The sequence below is a fragment of the Daldinia vernicosa genome (genome assembly GCF_022497035.1).
Source record: "Daldinia vernicosa strain CBS 139.73 unplaced genomic scaffold F5Y00scaffold_100, whole genome shotgun sequence".
In the NCBI taxonomy this organism is placed as follows: Eukaryota; Fungi; Ascomycota; class Sordariomycetes; order Xylariales; family Hypoxylaceae; genus Daldinia; species Daldinia vernicosa.
Genome location: NW_025954016.1, coordinates 1 through 16135, shown reverse-complemented (window position 1 = coordinate 16135; position 16135 = coordinate 1). Strand labels below are relative to the sequence as shown.

The following is a 16135-nucleotide window of genomic DNA, read 5'->3' as shown; positions in this document are numbered from 1 at the left end:
GGAACTTGACTACCTGTACAAAGTATTTCATGTATGTAAGTACCTATGTACCTTGTAGGTATTACGTATGTACTTGCATGGTATGCGCGTAAGTGGGTACGCCATGCTACGCTTTATGAGGTAGCTTGTACCGTATGTAGGCTATTAATGTAACTAGATGTATCCGTCTGCCTGCAATGAGCCACATTTACGGAAGTTCGAACATTTGATATTTAGCCAACTTTAACACTTCACATACAACTAAATTATAATCGTTTTCCTCTTGCACTCCCACCACTAGGCTTCGCTATTAAGATTATTATGTCTCGAATTCGCTAAGGATTTTATAATATCTACAAGGCCTCATCAGATATTATTACGCGCACGTTCGGGCAACTCGAGGCTATTCTGCCCACATCTGCTACAGTAAGCTCTAGGTTATTCGCATGTTGACTTTGTATTGTCCATTACTGCGAACGCCATCAGTCGGGTTCCGTATTTTCTAAGTAGCTCCTCTTAGGAGCATGATCCCAATGCGGGAATGCCGCCGTTAAACTCATACCGTCCGACCGAGCCGCCCGATTCCCCTGTAAACGACTCGGATTCAGATGTCGACCTGGACCTACAAGAATTAGATCCTACCACCTCGTCGCATGCCCAAGCCTCCCGGCTACTTGGACGCAATCATAGTCCCGAACAGCGAGCGCCACGGATTGCGTTGAGAAATATTCGCATGGGCGGTCTGAGACGGGTGGGGAATCGAAGTCGCGGCTATGGCGAGCTTGGTCGCAGTAGGGATGGGAATAGTGACGCTGCAGATTTGCTAGAGGGTGATATACATGGGCAGCGTTACTCGGAAGGAAGTCACCATGCCGGCGATGAAGCTCCCCTTTTAGACGAATATGCGCCTCGCCCTCAGAGACGATCATTCGCTAGTGATAGACTACATGGCCTGGCTCAAATCGGCTCCTCTCTAAGGCTGCCTAGCTTTATGTCAAGCACAGGTTCAAATCGGCAAGATGATGATACGGCCATTGATAATAGGGAAGATGACCCCTCGACGTCGAGGACCGTCGCCGTTGGTTCCCCTCAATCTATACGTTACCCGCCGAATCTCGTCTCGAATGCGAAATACACAGCGCTCACATTTCTTCCTATTACTCTCTATAATGAATTTTCTTTCTTTTTCAACATGTATTTTCTACTGGTCGCCTTATCGCAGGCCATTCCAGCCCTGAGGATAGGTTATTTATCCACGTACGTCGCGCCGCTTGCGTTCGTTCTTGTTATCACAATGGGAAAGGAGGCATACGATGATATAGAGCGGCGTCGGAGAGACAATGAAGCGAACTCTGAGGAATATGTTGTCCTACAGTTTAGAGAGCCAAGTCATCAGAATTCAGCCCTCCGCCGTCCCAAAAATTCCAAATCAACATTCTCGCGGAAAGCAGACCGCCAACCATTAACCCAAAGAGACCGGTTGTCAGACATCCAGGAGGAAGAAGAACAAACAGAAGGCCAAGGCCTAGGTCATCCGTCGTCCTCTGTCCAAGAAATTAACAAGAAATCCCGGGATCTAAAGGTTGGCGATGTCCTCAAGCTTAGCAAAGGCCAGCGCGTCCCTGCCGATGTCGTCATCCTGAAATGCTCCACGCCAGAAAGTCCACAAGCCCAAGTTCAGGATAATGAAGACGCAGAGTCAGAGTCGTTACTGGTTAACCCCTTTGAGACAGATGCAGATCAAAACAATTCTTCCTCCGGAAAGGGGAAGAACCCTGAAGTTGTCAGTTCAGATGCTTCTGAAGGTACGTCCTCTGGAGAGACGTTCATCAGGACAGATCAGCTTGACGGTGAAACGGACTGGAAACTTCGTCTCGCGTCCGTCTTAACTCAGACCTTACCTGTCGAAGAGTTTGTCCGCGTTAGGGTAACTGGTGGGAAACCGGATAAAAAGGTCAACGAATTTATTGGCAAGGTCGAGCTAATGGCGACAAAACACGACGTCCTGAATAACCAGTCCGATGAAAGTAGTATAAGTGATAGGGGTAGTTCTGCTCCGCTGTCAATTGATAATACTGCTTGGGCAAACACTATAATCGCTTCACAAGCGACTACTATGGCCGTCATCGTCTATACTGGACCGCAGACACGATCGGCGCTTTCCACCTCGTTGTCACGATCTAAGACGGGGTTGCTAGAATACGAGATCAACTCTTTGACCAAAATACTCTGCGCGCTCACGTTGGCACTGTCTATTATTCTTGTGGCCTTGGAAGGATTTGGCAATACCGAAGGCAATATCTGGTACGTGAAGATCATGCGATTTCTCGTATTGTTTTCTACCATTGTCCCGATTAGTCTCAGGGTGAACCTTGACATGGGAAAGAGTGTTTATTCGTGGTTCATTCAACGAGATCCTGGTATCCCGGGCGCAGTAGTCCGGACCAGCACGATTCCGGAGGATTTAGGGCGCATCGAATACTTGCTCAGTGACAAGACGGGTACTTTGACCCAAAACGAAATGGAAATGAAAAAGATACATGTAGGTACTGTGTCCTATGCCAACGAGGCAATGGACGAGGTGGTGGCATATGTAAGACACGGCTTCATCGGAACGCCGAATGATACTGCGCTCGTCACACCTTCGTCTTCTTATAATACGACGGCAGGAGTCACTGCGACCAGAACACGGCGGGAGATCGGATCTAGGGTTCGGGACGTTGTTCTAGCTTTAGCTCTTTGTCACAATGTGACTCCGACCGTTGAAGAGGAAAATGGGCAAACAGTCACTTCATACCAAGCTTCTTCTCCAGACGAAATAGCCATTGTACGATGGACCGAATCTGTTGGTCTCCGCCTTGCACACCGAGACCGCAAGAAGATGGTCCTTGAATCAACGGAGACAGGGAGGGTTGTTGTGCAGGTTCAGATTCTAGACATATTCCCATTTACTTCCGACGGTAAGCGCATGGGTATAATCGTTCGATTTCATGAGCAGTCGAAGCCTTCTCCCTCAGGCTCAGATAGTGGAGAGATATGGTTCTACCAGAAGGGTGCTGACACGGTGATGGGATCTATTGTGGCTGCGAATGACTGGCTAGATGAGGAGACTGCGAATATGGCCCGGGAAGGCCTAAGAACTTTGGTGGTTGGACGAAAAAGGATATCCTACGAACAGTACCGAGACTTCTCGACTAGCTACCAGGAAGCTTCTTTAGCGATCAGCGGCCGTGATGCCGGGATGCAACACGTGGTCTCAGAATTCCTCGAGCGTGACCTCGAACTCTTGGGCGTCACCGGTGTTGAGGATAAGCTTCAGAGGGATGTAAAGCCGTCTCTAGAGCTACTTCGAAATGCCGGCATTAAAATATGGATGTTAACAGGCGACAAAGTTGAAACGGCAAGATGCGTCGCTGTCAGTTCCAAACTTGTTGCGCGCGGACAATATATATACACGGTTGCCAAGCTCAAGCATAAGGATAATGCACAAGATCATCTCGACTTCCTTAGAAGCAAGACTGACGCCTGCCTACTAATTGACGGTGAAAGCTTGATGCTTTATCTAACGCATTTCAGGGTTGATTTTATTTCAGTAGCTGTGCGACTACCAACAGTGGTTGCTTGCAGGTGCTCACCCACGCAGAAGGCGGACATTGCGAAACTGATCAAGGAGTTCACTAAGAAGCGAGTTTGTTGCATTGGTGATGGTGGGAACGATGTGTCTATGATTCAAGCCGCGGATGTGGGAGTTGGTATCGTTGGCAAGGAGGGTCGACAGGCCAGTCTCGCAGCAGACTTCTCCATCGAGCAATTCTGTCACCTCACGAAATTACTAGTGTGGCATGGTCGAAATAGCTACAAGCGAAGTGCCAAGCTCGCTCAATTCGTCATTCATCGTGGACTTATTATTGCTGTCTGTCAGACCATGTATAGTATTGCCATCAAATTTGAACCAGAGGGCTTGTACAAGGTACGTTTCTACCACATCCCCCCCTTTTTTTATAATGACCTCGCCTTACAGTCTGTAGGATTGGCTTCTCGTGGGATATGCTACCGTTTATACGGCAGCACCAGTACTCTCTCTCGTTCTGGACAAGGATGTAGATGAAAATCTTGCGAACCTCTACCCCGAGCTCTACAAAGAACTAACGTCTGGCCGTTCCTTATCTTACCGTACCTTTTTCGTCTGGGTCTTCGTGTCAATATATCAAGGCGGCATGATCCAGGGCCTATCCCAAATACTTACCGAAGTCGATGGTCCGAGGATGGTGGCTGTTAGTTACACGGTCCTCATCCTAAACGAGCTCCTGATGGTGACAATTGAGATCACGACCTGGCACCCGGTCATGATCATGTGTATCGTTGGAACTTTCCTTTTCTACGTCGGGTCGATGCCGTTCCTAGGCGGGTACTTTGACCTTGACTTTCTTCTCAGCTGGTGAGTACTATTTCCCCCGTCAGTACCGCTAGAACGGTTAACTCATCTGTGTTGTGACAGGGGCTTTCTCTGGCGTGTATTGGCCATCGGTTCGATCTCTCTAATACCGCCGTACGCTGGGAAGTTGATTAGGAGAACCATGAAACCGCCCTCGTATAGGAAGGTCCAGGGTATATGATAGTATGTCTTTAGAAAGAAAAGAGCATTGGCTAGGCGTCTAGGGGTTCGGGCTTATTTTTTTCTAGTCCCTACGTGTGATTATAGTTAGGTTTTACGTGCATAAAATTCCCTTACAATAAATTCCAAGGATGAGTTTAGGTTTAGAGATGGATCAACTCGTCGTTTCCCTATTTATTACCCTTACTGCTTGTCGTCTTGATGTCTTGATTTTTTTTTTTTTTTTCTCCTTTGAGAATATTAGTATTAGGTTTGTCAAGATAAAGAACCCCCGCAGCGGGTAAATTTGGCCGGGCATATGATTTAGTTGTATCGAGGCTGTACCTAGGTATGTAACAAAGGTGCTGAAGGGAAGACAAGATTTGAGTGGAGCTATCCTTTTTATCCCGCAATTAGTGTAGGTTCGCAGGTACCTAAGCAATTGACTTCCAGCCCAGCTCCCCGCATTACAGGTATGCGTGAAGTCCGGCGAGAACTTGGATATCCACCCATTGACGCACGAGCATCATGCCTTTTTTTTTTTTTATCAATCCTGTGGCGAGCCCCCCCAACCCCACATCATACGTCCACCAGTTTTTAAAGTTTCTAAATCATACAACTACCTAACTGCATGTACAAGATTGTATTATCAGTATTATACCCCAAACAACGAATAAGGAGACATCTAAATCCTAAATTCTCAGTCTTTGCTAGAAGAAGCGAGATTTGTAGCGGATCATCGGCCCATATTTACGTATGTACGTATGGAATAGGGAAGGATCACAGCGCTATTTTCTCGTTGCGGGATAGGTCAGGATAGGTCTGCATACTTGGAATAACTAGCAGTTAGACCATGTAGTTTGTCAGGTACCCAAGGGATCTTGCCTTTTCTTTTTTTTCTTTCGCATCCCTGTACACGAGGCTAGGTATTGTTGATGGAACGTTTCGAGCACGACTTAAAATAAGCTGCCGCTCTAGCAACTCGAGATATTACTTACATTAGGTACATGAACAACAACGAACCCAACAACTTGCAAATGAATGCCTAATATGTAGGTAATACCCAAACCCCCAACTACATAGTCACTACCTAATACCTAATACTACACTACCTGAAGCATAGTTACTACTATTATACCTAAAAGCTGCCTGCTTAAGCTGTCAAGATGCAATAACGGTTTCTGGCGTCATAGGGTTGGTTCCCGCATATTTAGCGGCAAAGCTGTGTTTTAGATCTATTACTATTTCCTTTGTATTCTCTCCGGGGGAGACTTGGAGTCGCGCGGAGTTATGATGGCAAGGCTTGCGGGATTGCGGGTCTACGGAGTAGCGACGGAGGGAGGTACATACTTGAACTAAATTCACTAAAAGCTGCTCATACAAAGTATGTACCTACTATGTAAAGTAAGAGGTAAGGATGTCATGCGATCGAGACAGAATCAAGTCTAACCTTATGTAGTTAAGGTAGAGGTATTGTACCCTAGCAGTCTAGCAGTCTAGCCAGTGCCCGGGTAGCTTGTTATTAGGTAGATTTCCTAGGTAAATTCCTTGTTGCCCAGTGTACGCAATGATGCCAAACTACAAAAAGCGCCTCCATGAATTCTTCATTGAGAGCATGCATCCCAATCTCCACCTCGGAATTCGAATAACATCTTTTTTTCTTCTCTTTGCTCCCCCTCCTTCTTAAGTTTTGTCCATCATCTTCCCCCCATCCGAGTCAGTCCATCCTATCGAATCTCGTAACATCGCGAGGTCTCTAAGCTATTAGCTATTAGCCTGAGGTTTGAGGGTTGTCCCGAAATTTGTTTTAGATACTTTAGGTGAGAGCTATCTCGATCCGATTCTACTTGCGCTATGACTCGAGGGAGGCTTGTTATTTCTTTCACACATATATAAAGCTAACTACGTCAAATTTGTTAAATATATAGCTTACGGGTTTTCCTTGTATTCCCTTTGGTAACACCTCGTTGCTCCTTGTACCTTCGAATCTGCTACGCCAACCACCACAATGGCTGAAAGCGGGGAGAAAGCTACCCGCGAAGTGAAGAATCACATACTCTTCGAGATCGCGACCGAGGTAGCTCATCGCGGTATGTCTTAGAAACACTGGCGTAAATTTATGCAATCTTAATCTCTAAGCTAACATTCAACTTAGTTGGTGGTATATACTCTGTCATTAAGTCCAAGGCGCCTGTTACCACTGCCGAGTATGGCGACCGATATACACTTATCGGTCCTCTCAACCACCAATCAGTAAGTTTCTATTCTTTTTCTAAGCGTAGCCATTAACACACTCCTCTGACCAAAACTAGGCCGCCGTCGAGGTTGAAGAGCTAGAGCCAAACACTCCAGAACTCGCTGCCAGTATTGAGGCTATGAAAAACCGAGGTATTGGCTTACTTTATGGACGATGGCTCATCGAAGGAGCTCCTAGAGTACTGTTAATCGACACCAAAACGGCATATAGATATTTGGATGAGTGGAAAGCAGACTTGTGGAATGTTGCCAGTATCCCGGCCCCACCAGGCGACGATGAGACTAATGAGGCAATCGTCTTTGGATATTTGGTCGCCTGGTTTCTAGGAGAGGTAGGCGTTTTATTTCTCGCGCGTACGGCTTGGGACCTAGCTGGCTGACCTTTTTTCTTCTTCTTCCTCTGTAGTTCGTTTGTCATGAGAAGACTAAAGCTGTCATTGCTCACTTTCACGAATGGCTTGCTGGTGTCGCATTGCCGCTAACTAAGAAGCGGCGCATAGACGTCACCACCGTCTTCACTACACACGCAACTCTACTAGGCCGTTATCTTTGCGCCGGTTCTGTCGACTTTTATAATAATCTGCAATGGTTTGACGTCGATGCGGAAGCCGGGAAACGCGGTATCTATCACCGTTACTGTATAGAGCGCGCTGCTGCACACTCTTGCGACGTCTTTACCACTGTCTCACACATCACGGCTTTCGAGAGCGAACATTTACTCAAACGCAAGCCGGATGGTGTGCTACCCAACGGTCTTAACGTCACCAAATTCTCGGCCATACATGAATTCCAGAACTTGCACCAACAGTCCAAGGAGAAGATCCACGACTTTGTCCGGGGTCACTTCTATGGTCATTATGACTTCGTACCGGAAGATACCCTCTATTTCTTCACTGCTGGACGTTATGAGTTCCGAAACAAGGGTGTCGATATGTTCATAGAGTCGCTTGCGCGTCTTAACCACCGATTAAAGTCCTCCGGTAGCAAGACAACTGTCGTAGCATTTATAATCATGCCTGCGCAAACTACCTCGCTGACAGTCGAAGCGCTGAAGGGCCAGGCAGTCATCAAGTCCCTCCGCGATACTGTCGACGTGATTGAGCGCGGGATCGGTCGTCGTGTCTTTGAACGGTCTTTAAGGTGGCATGACGGAGATCCGATGCCCGATGAGAAAGAGCTCATCACAAGCGCCGATAGAGTTGTTCTCCGGCGCCGTCTCTTTGCTATGAAACGGCACGGCCTACCACCCATCGTCACACATAATATGGTCAACGATTCAGAAGACCCTATTCTAAACCAGATTCGACGGGTCCAACTTTTTAACCATCCAACAGATCGCGTTAAGATTATTTTCCATCCCGAGTTCCTAAATTCGTCGAACCCAATCTTGCCTCTAGATTACGACGACTTCGTGCGCGGCACGAATCTGGGCGTTTTCGCTTCTTACTACGAACCGTGGGGCTATACTCCTGCCGAGTGTACTGTTATGGGTGTTCCTAGTATCACCACCAACCTGTCTGGCTTTGGCTGCTATATGGAGGAGCTGATCGAGAATTCGGCCGACTATGGTATCTACATTGTGGACCGACGCAACAAAGGTGTCGACGACTCGGTTAACCAGCTTGCCTCACACATGTTCGATTTCTGCCAAAAAAGTCGGCGACAACGGATCAACCAGCGCAACCGAACTGAGAGGCTCAGCGACCTCCTAGACTGGAAGAGGATGGGAATGGAATATGTCAAAGCCCGGCAGTTAGCCCTGCGACGAGCCTACCCAGGATCATTTTCCGGCGACGATGAGGATGACTTTATCCCCGGAGTTGAACAGAAGATCTCACGACCCTTCTCAGTCCCCGGCTCCCCCCGGGACCGTACGGGCATGATGACGCCTGGTGATTTCGCAAGCCTGCAAGAAGGAAGGGAAGGCCTAAGTACGGAAGACTATGTGGCATGGAAATTACCGTAAGCAAACCAAGAACGTGCGAGCTGAAATACTGTAGCTAACCGGTGATGATGCAGGGAGGAGGAAGACCCAGACGAGTACCCGTTCCCATTAACACTCCGAACGAAGAAGTCGAACATCTCTGGATCAGCATCGCCTCTCCAGCTCAACGGGAACCACTAGTGATTGGCGAGCATTGGATGCCGGGGATGAGGACCACGCGTTTTTGGGGGATTTCGACAAGCTAGTTTTAGGTATCAGGTTGTGGTTGGGCTGCGGTCGGTGTAGCGGGAGGGAAGATCATTGGCGGGTGCATATGCATATATCCTTTGGTTGGAGGACCCGGTAACAGAAGGTAAACCATTGGATGTTGTTTTATAGTGATTGCATAGCACCGCATTAGCTGGCAGTTAGTAAAATTTATATATTATCCCTGTTTATATAAATGTAACATTATTTTTAACGTCCCGAGGTTTATCTTTTAAGTTTGCCTTTTTTTATTTTTTATTTTTTAAGGGTTTTCTTCTTTTATTAATAGGTTAAAGATTAAACTTATTATACATAAAAGATAAAATGTATAAATTTATATACGATAAATATGTTTAAGTACTTATAAATGGGTATTTATAAATTTATGAAAAATCATAAAGTATTTTACCGTTTTAAAAAAGGTTTATTAAACGGTATATATTTAATTTAATATTTTAAGTTATATATATACCGTTTAATATAATAAAAGTTTAAATTTATTTACGTATTTTTTATTAAATTATTTATTTAATTAAATAATATATATACGGTTTTTTTATTATATATATTAATTTTTTAAAACGTATATAAATTTAAATTATATTTATATTATTTAATTTAATAAACGGTATAAATACCGTTTAATTAAAATAAATTATTTAAAAAATTAAACCGTTTAAAAAATTAAACCGTTTAAAAAATTAAACCGTTTAAAGATTTAAATCGTTTAATTAAATAAATCGTATATATATAATTTAATATTATATATAATTTAATATTATATATAACGTAATATTTATACGAATAATATATAATAAATTTAATTAATTTAATTAAATTTATTTAATATATAACTTTATATATAATATATATAATATATATAATTTAATATAAATAATATATACGTATTTATTTTATTAAATATATATATATTATATTAAAAATATTATATACGTACGCGCGTAACGTAATTATTTATATTTATTAATTTATTTAAATAATATTTATAATTTAATTAATTAAAATAATTAAATTTTATAATTTAAACCTTATAATAATAATTATAATATAAATAAAAATAAATATATAATAAATAAAAAATAAAAATATAACATTATATAATTAATATAATAATATTATATAATTAATATAATATTATACTTTTTTTTTACCGTATATATTTATATATTATATAAATTACTTGAAATTTTAAATTATTTAAACTTTTAAACGGTTTAATTATAATAAGTTATAATAATACGGTTTAATTTAATTTAAACGATTTTATTATATAAATAATTTAATTTAATTTAACGGTTTTTATTTTAATACGTTTATATTTATTTAAACTATTTAATTAAGTTTAATTTATTAAAATTTAAATTAAAACCTTTCTTTTTAAGTATTAAAGCGGTTTAATTTTTTAAATGGTATATATACGGTATATATACCGTTTAATAAACCCTTTTATGTACGGTAAAGTACCATTATGGCGGTGGGTCTTACGCCCGAGTAACCTACATGTAAGTACCTACTTAATCTGTTAAAGTATCTCGGGCAGATCATTTGAGATATGTAATACTGGATAGTTAAATATGAGGTATGTACCTATCTTTAGATGCAGGTACCTGAAATATCCGAGGCACCCGCACCCTAGCAATTAACGCCCTTTAATTCCCCACTCTCTCGCTTTTATGTAAAACAAAGCGCCGCGAGCCTCGAGATGCATTCATTGTAAGCCAACCGTTACCGTTGCCGTGTACGTCCTCTCTTTTCCTACAATCGTCCAATGCACGCAAGTAGCCTTCCCGCAGGAAGAACACATGTGGCCCGAGTATGTGAAACAGACGTATGTGTGTCTTTAGCTGTCCTATTAATTAAACTCTAACAAAATCAAGCAGCGAGGCTTTCCCTTGCAAATATCCGTATCATTTAACCCTAGCCTGGCCTCGCCATGAAGTTCAAGAAGTTCTTCCGACGTAGCAAGAAGCCGTCGCAACAGCTTCAGCCATCTCATATCCCTACTCATGACGACTATAGGAGAGATGAGTATAATTCATACAACCCCGGCCAGAACAATTATCAGAATAACTATGCCAGCCTGGACCCTCAGAGGGGTCGCGTATTCGCGCCCTGGCTAGAGCTGCCCCTTCCTATATTGGAGAGGGTATTCTCCTTCGTCTGTCCGCATTGCTGCGATGATTCATATGAGACATGCGAACAAAGCGCCTTGGAAGATGCTTGCATGCTCTGCGACCTTCGTGATCTCTCTCACGCCGGCCAAGTATGCAAGCGCTGGAGGGTGGCGGCCGTCAAGTTGATGTGAGTTCTCCCTAGGTGAAATGTCTTTGGTAATTGAGGAGATAAGTTTGGATAAATCCGTTACTGAAACTCGCGGCAGGTACCATAGTATCCGTATCGATTCCGTGCACTACTGCGAACGTGAGATCGACCTCTCCGAGAAGCGAAAGCGTAGGAGTCGTTTCGATCGCAATGGCCTCCCCGAAGATACCGCCAGCGCTCGGCTTCAATTGTTGTGTCGTTCTCTGCGCGAAGACCCAACCCGCCTCGGCAAACTCGTTCAATACTTCAAGACGCCCTATATGCTACGAGAATCGAGTAGCCCCACGCTGGCGAGGACCATTGCCGTCTTGCCCAACCTCCGCTACGTCGACTTGCCCGAGGGCCTGTACTGCGACGACCCGGCTTATCATACCCTCAAGCTCGAGGTACAGGCTCGCTGCCCCAACCTTAGGAAGATGGCTTATACCGGCGGTAGCGAGCGAAGTTTGGAGGCACTGAGTACAGGTACCTTCTGGCAGAACCTCGAAGTGTTGGAGTTGACTAGGATCAACATGGATCCGGCGGCGTTGCGCCACGTACTGACGGTGCTTCAGCGCCTACGAGCTCTAAAGGTGTCTGACTGCAGGATTGTAGATGACGACATGTTTAAGTATAACGACGTGCTGCCCGCCTTTCCAGCTTTGGAAGAAGTGATCCTGATAGATACACCGAGAGTCACTTCCGACGGCCTTGTGGCGTATCTGTCTAGGGAGGACACACAGAGGCAACTAAAGGTGCTATCTCTTTCCAACACCGGCGTTCAAGCCCCCAGCCTCCACGCCGTGTTAGCGCATGCTCCAAACCTGAAAACGCTCTCTGTTATGGACCAGGTAGACTCAGCGTTTCCAACTCACTCTGGGCCAATCCCTCCTCTAGTCAATTGGTCCCTACAAACCCTGCGCTACGAGATCACGGCGTCGTCAGCTACCCCTGCCTACGTGGGTGTAACGAGCGGTTATTATAACTACCTAGCTTCCTCCCTTTTTGCCGGAGGTTTACCACGTCTTTCTGCCGTGTACGTTCGCGATCAAAACTTCCCAGACCTCCTCCTTGGCCTTCCACCGCCCATGCCCGGTTTTGCAGGAGGACAGCAACGTCCCAGCAGCTCAAGCAGCGCCAAGATGTTCAATATGGGAAATGGCCTTCCCTCGCCGGGACTAACAGGAGGTTTTGGGAACGTACCGCCACGCTTCAGCTCCAATAACCCCTTTGCCGCGGCATTCAACCCATCACAGTTTGGGGCGCAGCAGCTCAATCAGCCGCTGGAAGTTTTTACGAAAGGAGAAGATGACCTTGATTGGGGAAGTATTAGAAGTAAGTATCTATGATTGGTTTTATGAATCCCCTCGAATCGCAAACTAGCGGTCCGAGCCATTTCTACGAGTTAATACTATTTAAACCTCATCGTCACAAGAACGCTTCCATAATTTGCAGAAGCTAACTATCTGCTTTCAGTGGACCCCATCGATGCCTATAGCGGTGGGGGTAGCGGGCGCAGGGGCCACCGCAGTAATGGCTCACTCAGTGGCCGTCCCCTAAGTAGCTACGGCCTTGCGGATATGGGTTCTGGGTGGCAAGCCGGTGGATCTCGAAAGGGTTCGCTTTCTCAGGCAACCAGCCCTCCAAGCTATCTGGCTGTGCCGGGCGGCCACGGACGTAGTGGAAGTACTGCAAGCACGAGCAGCCTCAGGGACGACGCATGGCCTCGGCCCGGCAGTAGCCACGGAAAGAAGAAGGGAGACCGAGACTTGTGGCGTTAAGTTGAAAATTGATCGACAAAGAAAAATCCTTTTCCGCGGTCATCAGGATGGCAATACCTAGCTGTTTGTCAATTTCGGTGTCGGCGAAGTATGTAACCTACACAATTGTGCTTTCCAGTAGCAGATATCCAGATTTCGGAGCTGGTAATTAAGTCGGCACAGCGGGGAGGCGACGGGCGGAGCGGAGTGTCATCTATGTATGTAGTATTCATGGAATAGGGGTAATGCTGTTATGATACCGAGAATTGTTAGCTACAACATATGTAGGGTTCATTCAATAGAGGAGGCTAGCCGCAATCATATACTAAGTGCCAGATAGGCACACTCTTAGATCCTATGATGCAATGACCGTGTATTACTTATCTTACTCTAGTCTACTTTAAGTCTAACTACCAGAAGAGCAGGACTGCTGAGTCTCAGGAGATCCTATTAACTTCCAACTCTCCCTTTTCGTCACCCTCGAGTTCTATAAATCCGCCTATCTCTAGCTTCTTCTTCCACTTCGCGCTCTCGTACCTAGCTAAAATTACTGTCATGCGTAGTATAGTCTGTTGGCTGGAGTTATGCTCAACCGTCTCCGGGTTGAGCGCTGTAAACGTCCACCTCCCGAAGGCCCAGTTCAAGATGTATCTCCCTGGATGATTCGACGGCGCTGTCGATGCTGCAGACTCGTCTTCGCCAGAGCTCCGGACTGTCGAGGATGCCGTTAATACAGACTTGATTCGATATACTTCGTCCTTGGGCGCCGAGTTTAATAGAGCCATTAGCTTCGTCGCATTGACGGCGGTGCCTGTCTTCCCGGAGAGGGTGACTGACAAGACCTCGACTTCGCTCTGGTGACTATGGCCATCGTCGTGGTCTTTGTCGTGATTATGTGAATGATCGCTACCCTTCGCCGCCGGCTCTTCCGTCAGTGTCCTCGCCAACCCACCGTCAATACCAAATATGACATCAACGGGAACCCGACCCTTATCGCTCTTGACCCACGCAACGTCGACTTCAAGGTCACCCACCCTATCAAGACACTCGTCAAATCTGCGCTCATCGCACGTCTCCCACTTATTAAAGACAATCAGATCTGTATACCGCGCCTGTATGCGCGCCGTATAACTCGTATCCTCATACCCGCCCCAATTCTCAACATCAATCACGCTAACCACGCCATCAAGCACATACTGCCCTCCCGTCTCACGCGCCAGCCGATTCACCTCGATAGCAAGTGTAGCCGGGAACGCGGACCCGGAAGTCTCGATGACGATGCGGTCGGGGTGGACTGTGTCGCGCAGCTCGGCGAGCGCGGTGCTTAATTGTCCGACGAGATTACAACAGATACACCCATTCAACAACTCCTGGACGCCGGAGACGGCGCTCGAGGATGCTAGCTGCGAGTCGATGGCTACATCGCCGAATTCGTTTTTTAGTAGGGCGAGGCGGTAGGCGGGGTTGGCGGCGCGGAGCTGGGGGGTTAGGTTTAGTAAGAGGGTTGTCTTACCCGACCCCAGGAAGCCTGTTATGATAGTTATGGGAATCGGGGCCATTCCCGCGGGTGCAATGGGATAGGATGGGATGGTGGGTTGAAAATGTGATGGGAAGATAAAAGATTAGGTAGATAAGCTACATGTAACAGGTAGGTAGGTAAATGTAAATACCTCTTGGAGTACCTAACCGTGGGGTAGGAGGGGTCCATTGGCAGATTGGCTATTAATAGCGCGAATTTAAGCTTAAGCTAAGGGGATTGACGTATGTATTGTACCTAGGTAGGTACTATCCCTAATTAGCTTCTTGGGTAAGTGTAACTGGGATATTACCTAGGAAAATATCGAGCTTTGCCTGGTATTAGGGAACTTTACACAATCAACATCATTTCTACTTTTAGGTGTATCAATTGAACAACATCGCATTAAGATAAGACGTCGTTAAATGCTAAACTAATCCCTATTAACTACCTAACTACCTACCTACCTACAATTAGGCAACCCGGTTTGGAAAGCTCTCGTCTGCTGGATATACAACGGCAAGTAGTCTTGGGTTGTGAAGTTCGCATCGATATAATACGAGACATCGGCAGAGCTATAATTAGAGCCGAGGATAGCAAGAAGATCACTCTCGATGCTGTGCAATAGGAGTCAGTCAAAATTAAACCTTTCAGCCTACATCATATAACCGTGTGGAAACTTACAAATCAACAAACACGACATCAACAACATCTGCCGTCTGATTATCACTAAATCCAGCTACGCCTTGGAAAAAATCGGGGATTTCGTAGTACGGAATTTTGGAATGCGCAGTGTCGTCGCCATCAGTGCCAAAGTCATCCATGGTGGTATAACCGGCGGTCAAGTCGACAACTTGACGCCTCGTAATTCTAGGAGATTCGTGATTAAACGCACGACGCTCTTCGCTCCTAGATTCGGTGAAGCGGACAGGGACAGGGTCGACGCAGATGTCGCGTTCAACAGGGATAATACCAACGTTACGCTTCCGACTGGCACCAGCATTGTTGAGTAACTCGGTTAAGTTCCTGGCCAAGGCGTAGGGCACATCTGGAATGTACAAGAAAATGTCACGGAACGGCGAGACGATGAATTGATCGTCATAAGTGAAAGGCCCCTTGTACATGTCGAACCGAACGCTTCCCGTGTTGGCGATGATGTATCGCGGTATATCTTTACGCGATTCGTTCACGACACCGACGGCTAACGCGTCAGACAGCAGAGGAAAGATATTGCCCGAGGCATTGAATGGTGCGCACGTCATGCAATAGTCCTAATCATGCGAGGAAGTTAGTCAACATATGTATCTTGTAATGTTACTTACAAATAGGGACTAACGATCCTAACTTCGCGCCCTACGAGAACAAGTAGTCTCTGGCTTTTTTTTTTTTTTTTTTTTTTTTTTTTTTTTTTTTTTTTTTGTTTTGGGGGGGGGGGGGGGGGGTGGGGGGGTTCCTTGGGTAAAAACCCAAAAAAATGGGGGGGGTTATTGTGGTTGATATCAGTAGTTTTTTAGGAT

General features: G+C 45.5%; 5 protein-coding genes across 5 annotated transcripts; 3 read left to right on the top strand and 2 right to left on the bottom strand.

Annotated features, from left to right (window-relative positions):
• Nucleotides 1–164: 164 nt before the first annotated feature.
• Nucleotides 165–4819, top strand: F5Y00DRAFT_250128 (phospholipid-translocating P-type ATPase). The gene is made up of 3 exons (XM_048009691.1): nucleotides 165–3949; nucleotides 4008–4417; nucleotides 4478–4819. The coding sequence occupies exons 1-3, from the start codon at nucleotides 521–523 to the stop codon at nucleotides 4593–4595; spliced, it is 3957 nt and encodes a 1318-aa protein (XP_047859761.1). The 5' UTR covers nucleotides 165–520; the 3' UTR covers nucleotides 4596–4819.
• Nucleotides 4820–6088: 1269 nt separating this feature from the next.
• F5Y00DRAFT_250123 (glycogen synthase) lies at nucleotides 6089–9236 on the top strand. Its single transcript, XM_048009690.1, has 6 exons — nucleotides 6089–6393; nucleotides 6502–6663; nucleotides 6729–6826; nucleotides 6886–7161; nucleotides 7236–8791; nucleotides 8849–9236. Exons 2-6 carry the CDS (start codon nucleotides 6582–6584, stop codon nucleotides 8952–8954), a joined length of 2118 nt encoding a protein of 705 aa, XP_047859760.1. The 5' UTR covers nucleotides 6089–6393; nucleotides 6502–6581; the 3' UTR covers nucleotides 8955–9236.
• A 1610-nt stretch (nucleotides 9237–10846) lies between these two features.
• On the top strand, nucleotides 10847–13453 carry F5Y00DRAFT_250119 (uncharacterized protein). The gene is made up of 3 exons (XM_048009689.1): nucleotides 10847–11342; nucleotides 11422–12677; nucleotides 12819–13453. Exons 1-3 carry the CDS (start codon nucleotides 10975–10977, stop codon nucleotides 13121–13123), a joined length of 1929 nt encoding a protein of 642 aa, XP_047859759.1. The 5' UTR covers nucleotides 10847–10974; the 3' UTR covers nucleotides 13124–13453.
• A 4-nt stretch (nucleotides 13454–13457) lies between these two features.
• Nucleotides 13458–14773, bottom strand: F5Y00DRAFT_250118 (cobW-domain-containing protein). The gene has a single exon (XM_048009688.1). The coding sequence runs from the start codon at nucleotides 14659–14661 to the stop codon at nucleotides 13540–13542; it is 1122 nt and encodes a 373-aa protein (XP_047859758.1). The 5' UTR covers nucleotides 14662–14773; the 3' UTR covers nucleotides 13458–13539.
• Nucleotides 14774–14987: 214 nt separating this feature from the next.
• On the bottom strand, nucleotides 14988–15971 carry F5Y00DRAFT_250117 (5'-nucleotidase). The gene is made up of 2 exons (XM_048009687.1): nucleotides 15303–15971; nucleotides 14988–15235 (listed from the first exon to the last, which is right to left on the bottom strand). Exons 1-2 carry the CDS (start codon nucleotides 15878–15880, stop codon nucleotides 15082–15084), a joined length of 732 nt encoding a protein of 243 aa, XP_047859757.1. The 5' UTR covers nucleotides 15881–15971; the 3' UTR covers nucleotides 14988–15081.
• Between the last annotated feature and the right edge of the window lie 164 nt (nucleotides 15972–16135).

Excerpts from the sequence above, each read along its gene's own strand:
- F5Y00DRAFT_250128 (XM_048009691.1), top strand. The coding sequence starts at position 521 with ATGCCGCCGTTAAACTCATACCGTCCGACCGAGCCGCCCGATTCCCCT. Across the intron at positions 3,950-4,007 it reads AACCAGAGGGCTTGTACAAG|GATTGGCTTCTCGTGGGATA; the intron begins GTACGTTTCTAC and ends TACAGTCTGTAG. Across the intron at positions 4,418-4,477 it reads CTTGACTTTCTTCTCAGCTG|GGGCTTTCTCTGGCGTGTAT; the intron begins GTGAGTACTATT and ends GTGTTGTGACAG.
- F5Y00DRAFT_250123 (XM_048009690.1), top strand. The coding sequence starts at position 6,582 with ATGGCTGAAAGCGGGGAGAAAGCTACCCGCGAAGTGAAGAATCACATA. Across the intron at positions 6,664-6,728 it reads GACCGAGGTAGCTCATCGCG|TTGGTGGTATATACTCTGTC; the intron begins GTATGTCTTAGA and ends CATTCAACTTAG. Across the intron at positions 8,792-8,848 it reads TATGTGGCATGGAAATTACC|GGAGGAGGAAGACCCAGACG; the intron begins GTAAGCAAACCA and ends GTGATGATGCAG.
- F5Y00DRAFT_250119 (XM_048009689.1), top strand. The coding sequence starts at position 10,975 with ATGAAGTTCAAGAAGTTCTTCCGACGTAGCAAGAAGCCGTCGCAACAG. Across the intron at positions 11,343-11,421 it reads GTGGCGGCCGTCAAGTTGAT|GTACCATAGTATCCGTATCG; the intron begins GTGAGTTCTCCC and ends AACTCGCGGCAG. Across the intron at positions 12,678-12,818 it reads TGATTGGGGAAGTATTAGAA|TGGACCCCATCGATGCCTAT; the intron begins GTAAGTATCTAT and ends ATCTGCTTTCAG.
- F5Y00DRAFT_250118 (XM_048009688.1), bottom strand. The coding sequence starts at position 14,661 with ATGGCCCCGATTCCCATAACTATCATAACAGGCTTCCTGGGGTCGGGT.
- F5Y00DRAFT_250117 (XM_048009687.1), bottom strand. The coding sequence starts at position 15,880 with ATGACGTGCGCACCATTCAATGCCTCGGGCAATATCTTTCCTCTGCTG. Across the intron at positions 15,236-15,302 it reads GATGTCGTGTTTGTTGATTT|CATCGAGAGTGATCTTCTTG; the intron begins GTAAGTTTCCAC and ends CCTATTGCACAG.